General features: G+C 40.2%; 4 protein-coding genes across 4 annotated transcripts in view; all 4 read right to left on the bottom strand.

The window, feature by feature from the left end:
• Window positions 1-17,462, bottom strand: part of LOC114642003 (zinc finger protein OZF) — a 1,360,360-nt gene that overhangs the window by 921,614 nt on the left and 421,284 nt on the right. The gene's annotated exons all lie outside the window — the stretch shown is intronic.
• LOC114643402 (zinc finger protein OZF-like) overlaps window positions 698-17,462 on the bottom strand; it is a 719,868-nt gene continuing 703,103 nt past the window's right edge. Inside the window, exon 4 of the mRNA XM_051921851.1 lies at window positions 698-815. The gene's annotated coding sequence lies outside the window, so the exon portion shown is untranslated. The remainder of the gene's footprint in view (window positions 816-17,462) is intronic.
• LOC114642002 (zinc finger protein 239-like) overlaps window positions 793-17,462 on the bottom strand; it is a 199,952-nt gene continuing 183,282 nt past the window's right edge. The window contains exon 4 of the mRNA XM_051921856.1: window positions 793-933. The gene's annotated coding sequence lies outside the window, so the exon portion shown is untranslated. The remainder of the gene's footprint in view (window positions 934-17,462) is intronic.
• Window positions 930-16,328, bottom strand: LOC127526410 (zinc finger protein 664-like). The gene is made up of 2 exons (XM_051921849.1): window positions 15,940-16,328; window positions 930-1,985 (listed from the first exon to the last, which is right to left on the bottom strand). The coding sequence occupies exons 1-2, from the start codon at window positions 16,319-16,321 to the stop codon at window positions 997-999; spliced, it is 1,371 nt and encodes a 456-aa protein (XP_051777809.1). The 5' UTR covers window positions 16,322-16,328; the 3' UTR covers window positions 930-996.

Below are 17,462 nucleotides of genomic sequence, written 5' to 3'. Positions count from 1 at the left end.
GAATAACAATGAATGATAAACTGAAAATGAATGAGAACATGAGTCCGGTAATAAAGCAACTGTCCTGAAAGCGGATGACTGAATTAGTGATATTGCGTTGTTTGATTCTCCCCGGAAAAAATGGAACAGCCTCACCGTGAATCCTCGTGTGTGTGGTGGATGACTAAGTCCTACCCCGGGGTCTCTCGTGGTGAGGTCCTTGAAGTAAATCCGGCAGATGGAAAAACAAACTGGATGGCTAAGCGTGATATGGAAAAGAACAGGTACAGTGTGGTCGTGATGGTGAAAAAAAAATCTCCTTCTCTCCTCTCTTCCTTCTCCTCCTGATGGCTTAAATAATCCTGTGACGGCTGCGATTGATTGATTGTAAACAGGTGTTTTCCAGGTTTGTGGCTATGGTCTCCTTCCATCATCCGTCCCCTTTTACGGGGATGGCATTAACTGATGCACAAACAGTAAACGGGACAATGAAACGAGACGCACTCAGAACTGACATTTAAACACTATGTGGCCCCGCTACAATGTATACTGTAAAGCGTTTTTTTTTTTTTTTTCTGATGAAAGTGTATAATATATTGTAAACAGTTCTATATGTAATACGTATGTTATGAAAACAGAGTTGGGCGCACAGTGGAGGCTGTAGGGGCTTTGGTGAGAAGCCGTTTGTATGACGCCCTGTTCTTTATTTTGTTTCTGGAAAAGGAAAAAGGATATAAACTTCTATTTCTCCTCCATGTTGATTTGTTTTTGACACAACACTAAGTAGGATGGATTTGAGTCAGTTACATGTGATTACTGTCCAGGCAGGAGTGAACCTCACTCTTTAGTCAGGACAGCTCAGTTGTACTTCTCTCCTGTGGGAATTCTGGTGCGTCTCTGAAGTGTACTGCTCTGACAGATTTGTTTGCCACATTCCAAACAGCAATATGGTTTCTCTTTGAGATTCATTTCTCAACAATAGTTTGGTTTGCTTTCTTTTTAGGACACGACTGAACATCACTCTTGAGTCCTGAAGGGTTCTTGTTTTTCTGGATTGATTTGTGAACTGCTACCGTTTTTATTCTGTTGTGAACTCTCGTGTGTATCTGAAGACTGACTCTGTAAAAAATGTTTATTGCATTCATTACAGCAATATGGCTTCTCTCCGGTGTGAACTCTCGTGTGTCTCTGAAGATCGCCTAGTTGTGAAAACTGTTTACCACATTGATTACAGCAATATGGCTTCTCTCCAGTGTGAACTCTCGTGTGTATCTGAAGACTGCTCATTTGTGAAAACTGTTTACCACATTCATTACAGCAATATGGCTTCTCTCCGGTGTGAACTCTCATGTGTCTCTGAAGATGGCCTTTTCGTGAAAACTGTTTACCGCATTCATTACAACAATTTTTCTTCTCTCTGGTGTGAACTCTAGTGTGTCTCTGAAGATGGCCTATTTGTGAAAACTGTTTACCGCATTCATTACAACAATTTGTCTTCTCTTCGGTGTGAACTCTAGTGTGTCTCTGAAGACTGCCATTATGTGAAAACTGTTTACCACATTGATTACAGCAATATGGCTTCTCTCCAGTGTGAACTCTCGTGTGTATCTGAAGACTGCTCATTTGTGAAAACTGTTTGCCACATTGATTACAGCAATATGGCTTCTCTCCAGTGTGAACGCTCGTGTGTATCTGAAGATGGCCTTTTCGTGAAAACTGTTTACCACATTCATTACAGCAATATGGCTTCTCTTTGGTGTGAACTCTCGTGTGTCTCTGAAGACTGCCTTTATGTGAAAACTGTTTGCCACATTCATTACAGCAATATGGCTTCTCTCCGGTGTGAACTCTCGTGTGTATCTGAAGATGGCCTTTATGTGAAAACTGTTTACCACATTCATTACAGTAATATGTCTTCTCTCCGGTGTGAACTCTCGAGTGTTTCTGAAGAGCACTCCTGTTAGAGAATTCTCTGCCACATTCCACACTCCAGTGATTTTTCTTTCCTGTGTAAAATTTAAAACAAAAAGGAAAAAAAAAGCACTTATTTTCAATTCGCTGCATTATCAACATTAACTCACATTAAATACATGATGGCTGAAATTAGGAACAACCTTTGATCAGCATAAGCAATTATAAAACTGTTGTTGCACTTGGAAAACACAGTTAATTTGTTAATTTTACATTCTCTATTACAACTACTCACTAGGGCCACATGTATAAAACTTCTTTATGCTCGGCCACATATATGAAAGCTGTTTCTTATGCAAAAGTTAGGATTTATAAAACTAGAACTTGCCATTTAAATTGGCTCAAAGTTCCCTCAAGTTTTAAGCATTTGTAAGTCCCATGCAGACTTTATTTGTGTTGGCATTTTAGCAACTCCAGGTGGGAAAACGAAGAACTGAATAGAAAATCTCATTTCATTACACATTTCACATTCTGATGTTTGACAGGCTACACAAGAAGTGAGTTTTGATGTATCACAATGACATTTTGGCTCATGATGAGGACTTAACTGATTTAGACTCCCTACTGTCATCCTCTTTGAAGTGTGTGCTGAACTGCAGCCTTCATTACAGAGACCACCATGCAGAAATCACACAATCCCAGTTCTCTTACTGGTCTTAACAGCTGTGTGTTATTTGACGATGGTGACTTTTCAGTGTGAACTGCCTGACTGGTGAGGAATCTCTCAGTCACCCTGTGCCACGTAATGCCATCTGTATGGGATGGTATACTTAAGACGGTAGAGAGATACATGCAATATCGTTACCATCAGGGTATGCAAGTCCTGATGAAAATGAAATCTGCAGCAACGTCTGTTGTCTTCAGCAGTGGTGGTCTAACTTGGCCTACAAGTCCCTTTATGATTACTGAGCTCACCAATGTGTTCTTTCTTGTTATTGATATCCCAGACAGTCGAATTGGGTAATCTTAAAGTTTTCTGATCTCTCTAATGATTTCATTATTATTTTCCAACTTCTTTGACTTTCATTGGCACAGCTCTTGCCCTCATGTTGAACAATGGCAACTACAAAGACCAAAGGTAGTCTGTAGGTAGGAGTAAGCTGGGGTGTTTTAGGCCTGCAAGACTAAAGCAATGAAACACACCTGAGGAATCACAAACACCTCTGGCACCAATTGTCCCAAACATTACGGTGCCCTGAAATGGGATGACGATTCAGAAAAAGTGCTGTCATTTCTACAAGGTGTGACTGAAATGTTTGCGAATCCCCTTAACCCCTTAACCGCCCTCTGCCGGATATATCCGGCACCGTTGTTTTATTGCTAACACCATACTGCCGGAATTATCTGGCACATTTGCCTGTGGTTATATGAATGCCTGGCAAGTAGTATAACTGACGGTTTGGCGTGGGTATTATTACTACGTTGTATTTCGACAAGTCTGTGGTTGTTTTGGCCGGTCATGTGACGTGATTCGCATGTAACAGCTGTGAATATGGCGAAACGTAAACTGACTTCAAGTGAGGCTTTGCAGGCGATTTTGGACAGTTCTGATCATGATTGTAGCAGTTCTGAAGAAGATTTTAGCGACAGTGATGAGCAGCAACGTGCGCTGCATGATACTGTGAATGAAGACGCATCGGATGACGGCGCTGAGTGGGTGTATCCCCAGCATCTCAGCTGGGCTGCTGCCCGTGGTGAACTACCTTTTCTGCATTCGTTTGAGGGAACGTGTGGCTTTATTGTTGATGTAAACAATTACACTGCTGAGCAGTTTTATGAGCTGTTTGTGTCACCTGATTTGATCAGACATTTTGTTCATCAGACAAATCTGTATGCAGCACAGTTTATTAAGAAAAATCCCAATTTACCTCCACATTCCCGTGTTCGTGCTTGGTTTGACACTGATGAAAACGAAATGAAAAAATTCATTGGGATTTTGATGTTGATGGGAATAATCAGAAAACCAGATATTGAGATGTACTGGTCTACAGATCCTATGTATGCAACACCTATTTTTGCAGCTGTCATGACACGTAACCGATTCTCTTTGCTGCTGAAATTCTTTCATTTGAATGACAACAGAAATGAGCCAGATAAGAAAGATCCAAACCGCGACCACTTATTCAAGCTACGTCCTTTGATTGATCATTTATTTGAAGCATTTCAGTTGCCCTACATGCCAGGACCGTCAGTTGCAGTTGATGAAAGTTTATTGTCGTGGAAGGGCCGCTTACAGTTTCGACAGTATCTACCATTGAAAAGGGCACGGTTTGGTATCAAGATGTTTTGCTTAGCTGAGAATTCAGGTTACATTTATAGATTTCGTGTATACACTGGCAACTTGCACAACATTTAGTGGTCAATACTGCTTGAATAAATGTAAAAAATGTAAAAAAAATGTAAAAAAGTAAAAAAAACGAAAATTGTTCAGATTTCGCCTGGCGTGGGGAATATTTAGGGAGTTGGCGGTTAAAGGGTTAAATGAAAACCAGTAATTTGTACTTTAATTACATTTGAATTATTTAATTTGTAATTTTAAACAGTGGATTAAATAAGTAAATTCAAGAAGAATGTTTCATTGTCTCAGCCATTATGGAGGGTACTATATAAAACAGAACGCCATGCCAAGCATGAAAAGTGCACCTTCAACAATTAGAATGTGTCCTGACGTTTATCCACACTTGAACTAAAACCATTTGACACCAAAACAAACAACAAAATGTCTTCTTTCATTCACCAAAGCAAAAGAGAGCAATGGATGAGTGACGCCTCAGTGCACAGGCCTACAGAACTGCAGTGACCTCGGAGAAAAATTAGAAGATGAGAAAACCGAGGAAGAGCACAGCTCTTGGTGTTTCAGCTCAATAGGGGAGTGGCAGGTGACACCAGGACTGGTAACCTTTGAGACACGCTGGTGACATTTAAACTCACCATTATAATGTTAAAGGGTATCTACTATCAGGACTTACTTATGTTGAGTAAGCTAACATTTGCCAGGTTTATTGTCTATTTGATGCAATGTGTGTGTTCATGTATGGAATTATTATCTCTGTTATGGCTGCAAACATCAAGCAGTCCAAGCCTGCCCTCAATGAAGAGAGCTATAAAGAAGAAATACAACTGAATTAAACAGTAGTATTACACTAATTAATCAGTCTTGAATTAAAATTGCCCAGTTTTTGCTGTTTATTGTGAAATCGACTTGTAGATGGTTGACTGGTCTACTGATTTCATGACATGGAATATGTTAAGCTGAGGACATGCGCAGCACTGACAGAGCGCACAGAGTGGAAACTGATGAAGAAAATAACTGCTGTGTGGAAATATCTTAAAGTACCTGAAATGTGATAGGAATTTTATATATACAGTTTAAAATTAAAAAGATAGTTGCTATATGTGGTGTATTTAAAAGAAAGACATTTGGTGTAACTAATTTGATGAGAAACGTTTAGGTACAACACACAGCTGAGCACATCGATGTTCAACAATGCAGTGAAAGCAGGAAAACCGCTAAGGAAACAAATGTATCTTAGCTGTCAATAATGGCACTGATTGAAAAGAACCAGACATATGATCAGGACAGGACAAAAAAAATCAGAGTATCCCTCAAAAATAATTGCAATTTATCATTTAGATACACCACCATTTTCTATAGTAGAAAGTTAAGGGTTCTGTCATTTAATTCTTCACTTGGATGCACGATATACTCTGCCAAGCAGATTTTCCTTTTCAGACGTAGCATTACCAAGATCAACACTTTCATGACATCTCATACACAGTGACATGCAAATGTGTGGGGACCCTCCTGATGAAAATAACTGTTACTGTGTAATAGTTAAGTCAATATCAGATGAATTGATCCGCAAACGCCATAAAGTTAAAGATAACACATTCTTTTCTGCATTTTAAACAAGATTTGTGTGTTATTTTTGATTTGAAGAGTGAAAAAAGGAGGAATACTCCAGAAATGTTTGTGCACCCCAAGAGATCGGAGGTCTCAGATGTCTTTTTCCCCCAAGACGTCAGACCCTAATTAGCTCCTTAGGGCTTTGGCTTGTTTTCAATCATCATAATGAATGGCCAGGCGATGCAAAATTCAAAGCTGTATAAATTCTCAGACTCCTCAAACCTTGTCCCAGCAACCAGCAGCCATGGGCTCCTCTAAGCAGCTGTCTAACACTCTGAGGAATAAAATAATTTATAGTCACAAAGCAGGAAAAGACTATAGAAGATGGCAAAGAGTTTTTAAGTTGGTAACGTTATTATGAGATGGCACTTAACAGCAATGGTGGAAATCAAGTTGAGGTCAGGAAGACCAAGACAACTGCTCATAGCATTGCTCGAATGGCAAATCTAAACCCCTGTGTCTTAAAGCTTCCTGGTGGTCTTTTGTAGTCAGACTCTGGAGTGGTGATGCACTGTTCTACTGTACAGCAACACCACCACAAATATGACCTCCAAGGAAGCCAAGGAGCCATCAAAAGAAATATTTCCTGTGTCCTCACCACAAAATTCAAAGGTTGCAGATGTACATCTAAACAAGTCTGGTGCATTTTGGAACCAAACCATGTGAACTGATGAAGTCAAAAAATAACTTTTTGGCCAAATGTGCAAAGGTGTGTTTGGAGGAAAAAGGGCACAGAATTCCATGACAAGAAAACGTCTCTGACTGTTAAGGATGGGAGAAGATCAATCATGTCTCAGGCTTGTGTTGAAGCCAGGAGCACCAGGAACTATTCACTAGTAGAGGGAAGAATGGATTCAATTAAATATTAGAAAATTCTGAAGCAAACATCACACCATCTATAAAAGCTAAACATTAAAAGAGTATGGCTTCCACAAAAGGAAAATGATCAGAACTGCACCCCAGAATTCACAATGGCCCAAGCTTAACGTTTTGTCATGGCTCTCTCAGTTCCTTGATCTGAACATTAACAACAATATGTGGTGTGACAGACTGCCTGGGACCATTCCCAGCAGGGATGCCTTTAGCACAGAAAGACAGGGGGAGAGGGCTTATTCTGGTTACTGTCTCCACAGACCGATAGAGGGCAGCCCCCTTGGCTTGCAACAGGGCCACGGATTTGGAGCATGGAAGGTCAACTTTGTTGGGGCCCATTGCCACCCCCAGGAGGTGCCTTGATGTTTACTGGGCCCTGTTTAGCAGCACTTCCGCCACACCAGGAGGTGCTGCAGGAAGAAGGTCATTGGACGCCTGGGGCCCCATGTATAAACGGTGTGTACGCACAAAAATGTTGCATACTCCCGTTTCCACACTCACATCGTAATGTATAAAAACTAAACTTGGTGTAAAGCCATGCACATTTTCACTCCAGCTAAATCTTTGGCGTATGCAAATTCCCCTCTTGGTTATGCAAATTGGCGGCACCCAGCGTCAATGTAGTGCTTTTGTTCCAGTGTGGTTTCCCTTTCTTTTTTAGATCCACGTCCCTGACGCGGCTTTATCAAATACACTGAAATTAACCACATATACATATATATATATATAAAGGAGAGTTGGGATCTGTGTGGCTGTGTTTGTGGAGGAAAGGAGAGTTAAGGCAGGTATTGGAGTCAGGTGATCATCTCCCCTCCCATTCACCTCATTTCATTCACTTCATTTCGCTCCGAGCTGAGCTCCGCAGCTGACACGGTCTTGACGTTCTTTTTCCATAGTGTTTAGTCCTTTCTCCTTTACTGTTTAGTAGACGCGGTGCTTACTGAATAGTATTTTTTCCTTTAGTGTTTCTACATAGTGTTTCTTAATGTTTAGTAGACGTGGTGTGCGAAAGGAAAGTTGGGATCCGAGAGACTATGTTTGTGGAGGGATGGAGAGTTAAGGCAGGTGTTGGAGTCACATGATCATCTCCCCTCCCATTCACCTCATTTCATTCTCTTCATTTCGCTCCGAGCTGAGCTTCACAGCTGACGCGGTTAGTCCTTTCTCCTTTACTGATTTACTATTTAGTAGACGTGGTACTTACTGAATAGTATTTTTTCCTTTAGTGTTTAGTAGACACGGTCCGCTGGTGTTCCCGGCAGTGTTGCGGTTTAGTGCTAGTTTCTACTTCCTTTTTGTACTTTAGTGTTTAATAATAAATAATAATAATTCATTACATTTATATAGCATTTTTCTCAGTACTCAAACCGCTAAAATAGTGAGTGATACTTAGCTGAAAGCAGTGTAGAAGCAGCACGGCACAAAGCTGCCGGTAGGACAGGCGGGTGTGGTAGCGTAGGTGAGCGGCGATAGCAAGCAGCAGGAGGAGGAAGCAGGATTTGGATGTTCCAATACACAGCTATAAACAGTAACGCTTGGTAATTTCAGTCGTGATCGACCCGGAGCCATAAGCCATAAACCAGGTTAGTATGAACATCAGATCAGTTCCAGGTCGTAGAGTACTGTAAGATGAAATGGGAGCAGATCAGCATAGCGAATATAATCACGGAGACAGATCATCCCGAGGTGCTAGATCGCCAGGTACAAAGAAATGTTCATAGGTCTCGTCCCGTGATCCACCGAATCAGCTGTTCCCATTAAAGTGGAGTCTATAAAATCTTTAAATATTAAGCCAAATCCATGCAATTCGAGTCAGCTGTATCCACGAACTATACGTACAATAAACGAAATAAAACAAGCGTAAGAAAGTGCAGAATTAAGGCGAATTTTGCGAAAAGTGTTGTTAACAGGGAGGAGCGGCAAGAACAAGCGTGCGCCAGCGTCCCCTCACCTGCTACAATAAAGCAGTTATAATAAAGAAGTTTAGTAGACTTTTACTTTATCTCATTTAGTGTTCTTCCCGACGGTGTTGCCGTTTTTTAGTGTTAGTGTCTACTTGGTGTTTGTGTTTAGTGTTATGGAAGGAGTGATCGTAATTACCACTGTCAGATTTTGCAATGAATGAGTTGGTAAATAATGATTATTTATCAACAGATCACATGAACAAATTCAACGAAATTTTAGCTGCGCATACAATTTTCCAACCTCAAGAATTTTTGCTAATGTGGACTCCTGACATACCTATAATGCCCATTCCACAAAATACAAAACATATTCAAATATTACCTTCTGCAGCTACTGAACGAGTGACTCACTGGGTGTGCACCTATTATGATGGTGCTGTAATTCATGTCTATGACAGTTTAAACGCTGATAAAAAATTTCAACCTCACCGAAGAGCAGCTTCGTTTCCTTCATGCTTTGTTTCCTTAAAAACCTCCCATAGTTTATGAAGATGCACAGCAACAATTAAATCATACAGATTCTGGTACACACAGCAAATGCAATTGCGAATACATTTCTTTAGGTATTGACCCAAGTGATCAAGTTTTTACTATTTCTTCAATGCAAAATCACTTATAAATAATTTTTGTTACTCGACAATTGCTTCCATTCCCTGTTGAAAGTAGCCGACGGGCGACACCAGTTACAAGTATTCAGTGCATTCAAAGACCTGTACGAAGTACGGCCACTAACACAGTCACTCATAAAAGGGGAGATGACTCGGTGCAGGAAATGGGGATTGAAACTACCTTGGAAGACATGCAATCAATGAGGCGATTAAACGGATCTCAAGAGACGTCTTTTAGGTTGGAAAAAAAAGCGCTTGGCTGCCAAAACCATATATATACACAGTATATATATATATATATATATATATATATATATATATATATATATATATATATACACACACACAGTAATATGTTAATGTGACGAACAACCTCACCTGGTCCCTGCACACCTCCTCCGTCATCAAGAAAGCTCACCAGCGCTTGATCTTTCTGCGGAGGCTAAAGAGGGCCCATCTCAGTAAGTCAGTCCTCACCACTTTTTTACAGAGGGACCATAGAGAGCGTGCTAACCAGCAGCAGCTCTCTGTGGCAGGAGAGCTGCAGCGCTTCGGAATGGAAAGCACTTAGGAAAGTGGTGAGGGCTGCGGAGAGGATCAATGGAGCCCTGTTGCCAAATTTACGAGATTTGGCAAAACAACGCTGTCTGGCCAGAGCTGTGCGGATTTCTAGAGACCCTACTTATCCTGCCTCTGAACTCTTTTCCCTCATGCCCTCAAGCAGAAGGTACCGCAGCCTGAAATGTAGAACTACCAGGTTTAAAAACAGTTTTTTTTCCTACTGCCGTTCGTCTTTTAAATGAAGCATTTTAGTATTTTATTGTAGGCTGATTTTAACTATGTGTTTTTATTAATGTCTTGTGCATTGTATTTTCGTTCTGCAGCACATCTTGGATGGTCTGCTGAATGACAAATAAAATTGAATTGAAATTATATATATATATATATATATATATATATGGAAGAGAAGGTCTGTGATACGGTTTGCATATTTGCAGCTGGAGATCCACGAAGGGAGAAAAAACGAATCACGTATCATAAAATAGTTTTTTATTCCTGAGCTTTCAACCCCTATCAGGGGTCTTCATCAGAGGATAATGCTTAGACTTACAAGACTCAAAGGCAATATATAGCAACACATTCAGTCGGGGGTGGGTGGAGGTGACTAAGTCAGTATGATCAAGGGGGTGGGGGGGTTGTATAGTTTAATTGTTGTGTACATGTCCTTCTTAAGTTGGCATATGCTGGGTTTATGTCCAAGTGTCTGTTGATGGCGTTTTCATCTGATAGCCAAGACTCGGCCAACTCTCTGGTGCTTTTTGTACTGGCCTTAAATTTTACTTTTACGTTGTCCCAGTTGAATGTGTGTCCTGTCGATTTAGTATGTGCATATATCAACGATAGTGTGTCCTTTCTTCTGACGGCGTTGCGATGTTCCTGTACACGTGTTGAGATTCTTTTTGACGTTTGTCCTATGTATACCGCTGAGCAAGAATTGCATGGAATACTATAAACTGCGTTTCGTGTTTCGGCTGTCGATTTCTTGTTTTTAGCATTAAACAGGACCATGCGCAGATTGTTCGTGGGTTTATGTGCTATTCTGATGCCCCAGTTGGTCAGGGTGCGTGCCGTGCCTTCTGACACATTATGGTGATACGGGAGTGAATGCCAGGTGGGGTGGGGGTTCTGATTTAAGTCGATTGTATGCTGATTTCTTTGGTATCCTTTAATGCTAAAAACAAGAAATCGACAGCCGAAACACGAAACGTAGTTTATAGTATTCCATGCAATTCTTGCTCAGCGGTATACAGAGGACAAACGTCAAAAAGAATCTCAACACGTGTACAGGAACATCGCAACGCCGTCAGAAGAAAGGACGCACTATCGTTGATATATGCACATACTAAATCGACAGGACACACATTCAACTGGGACAACGTAAAAGTAAAATTTAAGGCCAGTACTAAAAGTGCCAGAGAGTTGGCCGAGTCTTGGCTATCAGATGAAAACGCCATCAACAGACACTTGGACATAAATCCAGCATATGCCAACTTAAGAAGGACATGTACACAATAAATAAACTATACACCCCCCCCCCCCCCCGATCATACTGACTTAGTCACCTCCACCCACCCCCCACTGAATGTGTTGCTATATATTGCCTTTGATTCTTCTAAGTCTAAGCATTATCCTCTGATGAAGACCCCTGATAGGGGTTGAAAGCTCAGGAAAAAAAAACTATTTTATGATACGTGATTTGTTTTTTCTCCCTTCGTGGATCTCCAGCTGCAAATATAAATAAAAATTAAAATGTTCGTTTGTTCAAAACCTTAAATATTCGAAAGTTGTTCACCGATTGCTTTAAAATTTTGACACAACGTTGCATTCGAATACGCGCATCTTTTTATATACATATTATATAGATGTCACACCTGTGACAGGTAAAAACATGCACCATCTGTTGGACGTAAAACCAACACATGCTATACTAAACATTTTACGATTCTATTCCAATGTTTTGATCAAATACATTTCTAAGTACGTGAATAAAGGCAGCGACATGTCAGTTTTTTGGCGTGCAACCAGAAAGAAGTGATAGGAATGCGGTCATACATATCAATGAAATCACACAGCATTAGGCTGGAAGATTCATAAGCAGCAATGAAGCTGTATGGCGAATTCTTTCATTTCCCATACATGAACGAAGTCCAGATGTTCTTCACTTAGCAGTACATCTAGAAAATGGACAACGCGTTTATTTCACAGCTGCAAATGTGCAACAAATAGTCCTGAATCCACCGGTTACCACGTTAACTGCTTTCCTTACGTTATGTCAAAATGACACGTTTGCGAAAACACTGCTGTATTCGGAAGTGCCTATGTATTACACATGGAATGCGAGTAGAAAATCATTTGAACAACGCAAACGAGGAGAGCGAGTCAACGGACAACCTGGCATATTCAAAGAAACTACGATAGGCAGACTGTACACCGTGCATCCCAATCAAGATGAATGCTTCTTTGTTCACATGCTGTTGGTAAATGTGCCCGGTCCAACGTCTTTCCAGAAACTGCGAATTGTCAACCGCGTTACACATGCCACTTTCCGAAGTACATGTCAAGCTCTGAATTTATTGGAGACCGACCGACACTGGGATGTATACATTAATGACGCGTGCAACACGTCACATCCAAATCAAATTCGTGCATTGTTTGCAATCATACACATTTATGGGAGAGATATAAATCGCACATGGCTGAAGATATTTTCCGTCGAATACGCAAGTAAAATTCAAATATAAACATGGATTTCACAGCAGAAATCTACAACTAAACGGTGATAATGATTGAAGATTTGTGCTTAGAAATCGCGAACAAAGTTCTCAATCAAATGGGAATGCCATCACCGAATCGATCTGCTCCTGCTTCGTTCGATGTAGAATTGCGTCGTGAACAAAATTACAACACGGGTGATCTTTTGTCGTATGTGCAATCAAACATTCCTAAGCTAACGCTTCAGCAAAAAGGCATTTATGATCAAATAATACAAACTGTCAATAACGGGGTTGGAGAAATCTGGAAACTGGGAATGGAAAGGTGCCAGTTGATCTGACCTCAGGACGAATTTCATTGCCTCATAACTTCTGCAATTTAGTGATGTCAAAAGAAGAATTGGTTGAAAAAGTATTTCCAAATATTCAAACCAATTATAAGAATCACGATTCGCTGAGTGAACGAGCTATTCTTGCGGCCAAAACCAAAGACATCTACGAACTTAACAATATTATTCAGTCTAACATTCTGCACAGACAGTGGAACAACAAAAAATATTGTATACCCACAAGCATTATGAAATTAAACATATTAGAAATGTGCGCTCTCTCTTTTCTTTCTTTTCCATTTAACCAGACTGAGTCACAGCAACACGTGGCCGGGTACAGGTGTATATATATATATATATATATATATATATATATATACAGGTACTCGTCGACATACGACCTATGCAAGTTACGACTGTTCGACTTTACGACGCGTTTGACTGTTTCCCCTGCCAGCTGTTGGCAGCGCCAGTTTCCCGCACTCTCAAGTCTCGCTACGCAGCAGTAAAAATATACGCAGCAGTGTTGCCCCACGTGTGTTTGTGTCTTGTTGTTTTTGGCAATTTTCGATAATAATATAACCCTAACATATAACCCTATAATATTAACACTAATAGCAGCTTTCTACTCAAAACGGCAAACTTGAGAAGCTGCCAGCATCAAACCCAGAAGCTCTTGATTGGGCAGTTCTTAGGATTGCACTACGCAAGCAGTCGCATCAACTGCTTACCGCAACCTGCTTTCTTTTTTCTTCTTGAATAAAAGCGCACTTGTTCTGTTATACTTGTACTTGTGAAAGTGTTTATTTGATATTTGGACTTCAGGCTTCACACCAGTCATTCTCAGTCACACACACCACTCACATCCACATCCACAGTTATCCCAGTCTCGTTCGTGCACAAGTTTTATATACAATCATCACATTCAAATGTTAACAGTTCCCACACACAACTGCTGACTCCCAATCAAGAGCTTCTGGGTTCGATGCTAGCAGCTTCTCGAGTTTACCGCTTTGAGTAGAGAGCTGCTGTTATTGTTAATATTATACAATAAAAACATACATTTGATTTACGTCTGTAACAACCGCTGTAAATTTATAGTGCTTGTCAAAGTTAGCGTTCACACTCGCCCCGATATGACACTGCTCTTTTCAAATAAAGACGCGCTATAACAGAGGTGAACTCAGATCAGAGAAAACAGAAGCCCTTCCCGCAAGAAATGTCGACTCACAGTGTATGAATGGCGTATGGAAGAAGTGTGTTAAGCGTTATGTAAATACTTTTGCTGGATTTAACAGTGAACAAGAACTTGATGAGATTCGTGAAGAAATAGTGAAACTGTCAAAAGACCTTTCATTGGAATGTGAAATGGAAGATGTCGAGGAGTTGCTAGACCGGGAATCAGGTGAACTTATGAATGAAGAGCTGATAGAATTGGAAGAAGAAAGAGTGGCGGAAGAAGAAACAAGAGAATTGGAGTAAGACGAAGAGGAGGAGGTGCCACAAACAATGTTCACCACAAAGGGATTGTCAGAAGATTTATCTCTACTGAATAAACTCCTTGCTCATTTTGAAAAAATGGACCCAAATATTGAACGATTTGCGAGGATTGAACGGATGGCACGCAACACATTTCGTCCTTATTGCGAAATTTATGAAGAGAAAAAAAAACAAACAATTCAGACGAAGCTCACTATGTTTATGAAAAGAGCAACTCCTCCCATCACCCTGTCCGCAGCCTCGCCTGATCTGATGAAGGCGATATCGACAACCCGCAGCCAAGCACCAGTGGTGCCAGGAATTAAATGTACAGTACAGTATTTCTTGTTTTGTACGTTTTCCACATATTAAACAAATTGTACTGTAGTATGCTGTGTTTGTCTTAGAAAGTAAGAAAATGTTGATAAAATATTACTTTAAGATGATTACAATATTATTACCCAGTCTAATATTCTTACATTAAATTAACATAGGCCGACTTACGTCCAGATCAACTTACAACCAGTCAGTCGGAACCAATCGCGGTCGTAAGTCGACAAGTACCTGTATATATATATATATATATATATATATATATATATATATATATATATATATATATATATATATATATATATAATATATGTACACACACACACACACACACACACACACACACATATATACAGTCTACACACACATATACATCTATACTAATAAAAGGCAAAACCCTCACTGACTCACTCATCACTAACTCTCCAACTTCCCGTGTAGGTAGAAGGCTGAAGTTTGGCAGGCTCATTTCTTTCTGCTTACTTACAAAAGTTAAGCAGGTTGCATTTTGAAATTCTACACGTAACGGTCATAACGGTCGACAACGTCCGCCATGTTAAACTTTCTTATTTATGGCCCCATCTTCATGAAATTTGGTAGACGGCTTCAAAGCGCTAACCGAAACTGATGTATGTACTTATTTCGGTGGTATGACACCACTGTCAGCCGCCATATTGAACTTTCCAACCGTCTTTGTTACTTAATGGGCCCATCTTCAAGAAATTTGGTACGCGGGTTCCCAACGCTAACCGAATCCTACTTACGCACATATATACGTCCATAGCCTGCAGCTCGGTCCACACTCTGAATCCTCCAGGCATTCCTGAGCATAATCTAATTTTGAAGGTTGGGGCACCAATAATGTTACTGAGAAACTTACAGCCACCGAAACTTTGTAATGGCAAGAGACATGCTCAAGAGTAAGCTCAGTGCACAGCTTGGTCATATTACAACCGGAGGGGCGAACTGACAACGTGCTATACAAAGAGATCCTTAACAAATAATTATTGATACATTTTCCCTCAGTTTATTATTTAAAATTTTAAAGCAGTACTTCGCCGCTGCGAAGCGCGGGTATTTTGCTAGTCTCACACTAAATTTAAACACACAATAAAATAAAGTATTTTCACTCCATTTCTAAGTTTCTCATAAAAATCACAAGACACAACCTTTCAAGCTCATAAACCCCAACCCTAAATCTTACACATTTTAATTTACACTTACTTTTTTCAGACTTCTTTGAAGGTGGTTGCTTATTTTTCTGAGCTGCAACACATGTTGTTTCCTCAGCCCTCTTTGGTTCAGACTCTAATGATTCAGACTTCACATTGATAGAAAGCTCTTGAGATGAACAGTGTCTGCTATGAGAAGAGTCTAACCTGGTCACCACTTCATCTTCACACCCATCATGACGGTTGCTTTCTTTTACACTGTCCAGATTTGTATGGTTATGTGTCTCAATACTGACAGACTTCTCTTCAGGTTCTTCTTTAATGCCCATTGACTGCAGTTCACTGTCCTCCTCCTTGATGCTCATACTTTCCTGTTTAAGGTAGATGGACTCCCACTCACAGTCATCCTCCTTAATATTGACAGTTTTCTCCATGATATTTGTGTCCAAATCACAGATCTCCTGTTTCACATCCATTGAGATGTTCTCGTAAACAGCAGCTTTTTCTTTGTCTCTGTAAAATGAACAGGAATTAACTTTATTAAAACTTCGTCCCTTATGTCTAAAGACAATTGAATATCATTTTAGAACAGGCTCTATGTTATGGTTTATGTGAAGTTAGACAGTTTGTAGCATGCTGACAGTAACTCATTGCTCTTTGTGTCAGATTATCAGATGTGAAACAATCTTGGGATTGGAGTGAAGGTCCAACAGACTCTGAAACAAGCAGACCATCTTACACAGTTGTGGGTCAGCAGTATTCACTACTTGAATTAAACATACAGTACTGCTGGGTTCCCAGAATTCTCTCATCAGTTTATGTTGATGAAGGTTTGTACAAGTAGGAGCACAGGATTGTGTTAAGAAACAGAAAAGTCAGGAGGCAGGAGATGAAAGAGGAACTTAACTTTGTTGAAATACGCAGCTGCAACTGGAGAAGACAAACAAGTGAAATAAGGGGTTAGTTAGCTTAGGCTGACAGGTGTAACTGATGGTGCGTAACTTCTATTTTTGTCAGTAGGTTTGACAAACCGTTTCAATTTATTAAAAGCCACCAGTCCCCTCTTTACCCACTGAATTAATCATAACTTTTGATTGTGCTGTTAGGTTTAATAAAACCACCTTGTTGTCACTACAAGTTATAAAGTGTATTGTTCTGTTAAACGGTGACCATCCCTTCTTCATTAGTAAATAGCTGATTGACCTGACTTAAGCTACTTAACTACACCGCCATAACAGGGATGGATGTGTGTCATGTTAAAAGGAAAAAGTGTTAACTCCATAAAAAATGGCAGAGCGGGCTCTTTTCAATTAGGAGGCTGCGTTCCTTCAATGTAGGAGGTGACATAATTCACATCTTCTATCACATTCTGATGAATAGGGTGATTTTCTACATTGCAGTGTGCTGAGCTGTGTACATCACGTCAAGAGAGGCCGACTGAATGAACAGGCTAATTAAAAGGGCAAGATCAGTTATGGGACGCACCCTGGACCCTCTGAAGTCCATAGCTGAGGAGAGGATTAAAACAAAACTGAGTGCCATTATGAACAATTCTGCATAATAAAATGGAGTTCT

The sequence above is a fragment of the Erpetoichthys calabaricus genome (genome assembly GCF_900747795.2).
Source record: "Erpetoichthys calabaricus chromosome 1 unlocalized genomic scaffold, fErpCal1.3 SUPER_1_unloc_27, whole genome shotgun sequence".
NCBI classification, from domain to species: Eukaryota; Metazoa; Chordata; class Cladistia; order Polypteriformes; family Polypteridae; genus Erpetoichthys; species Erpetoichthys calabaricus.
The sequence above is the reverse complement of the archived record's forward strand: the minus strand, read 5'-3'. Positions and strand labels throughout refer to the sequence as shown.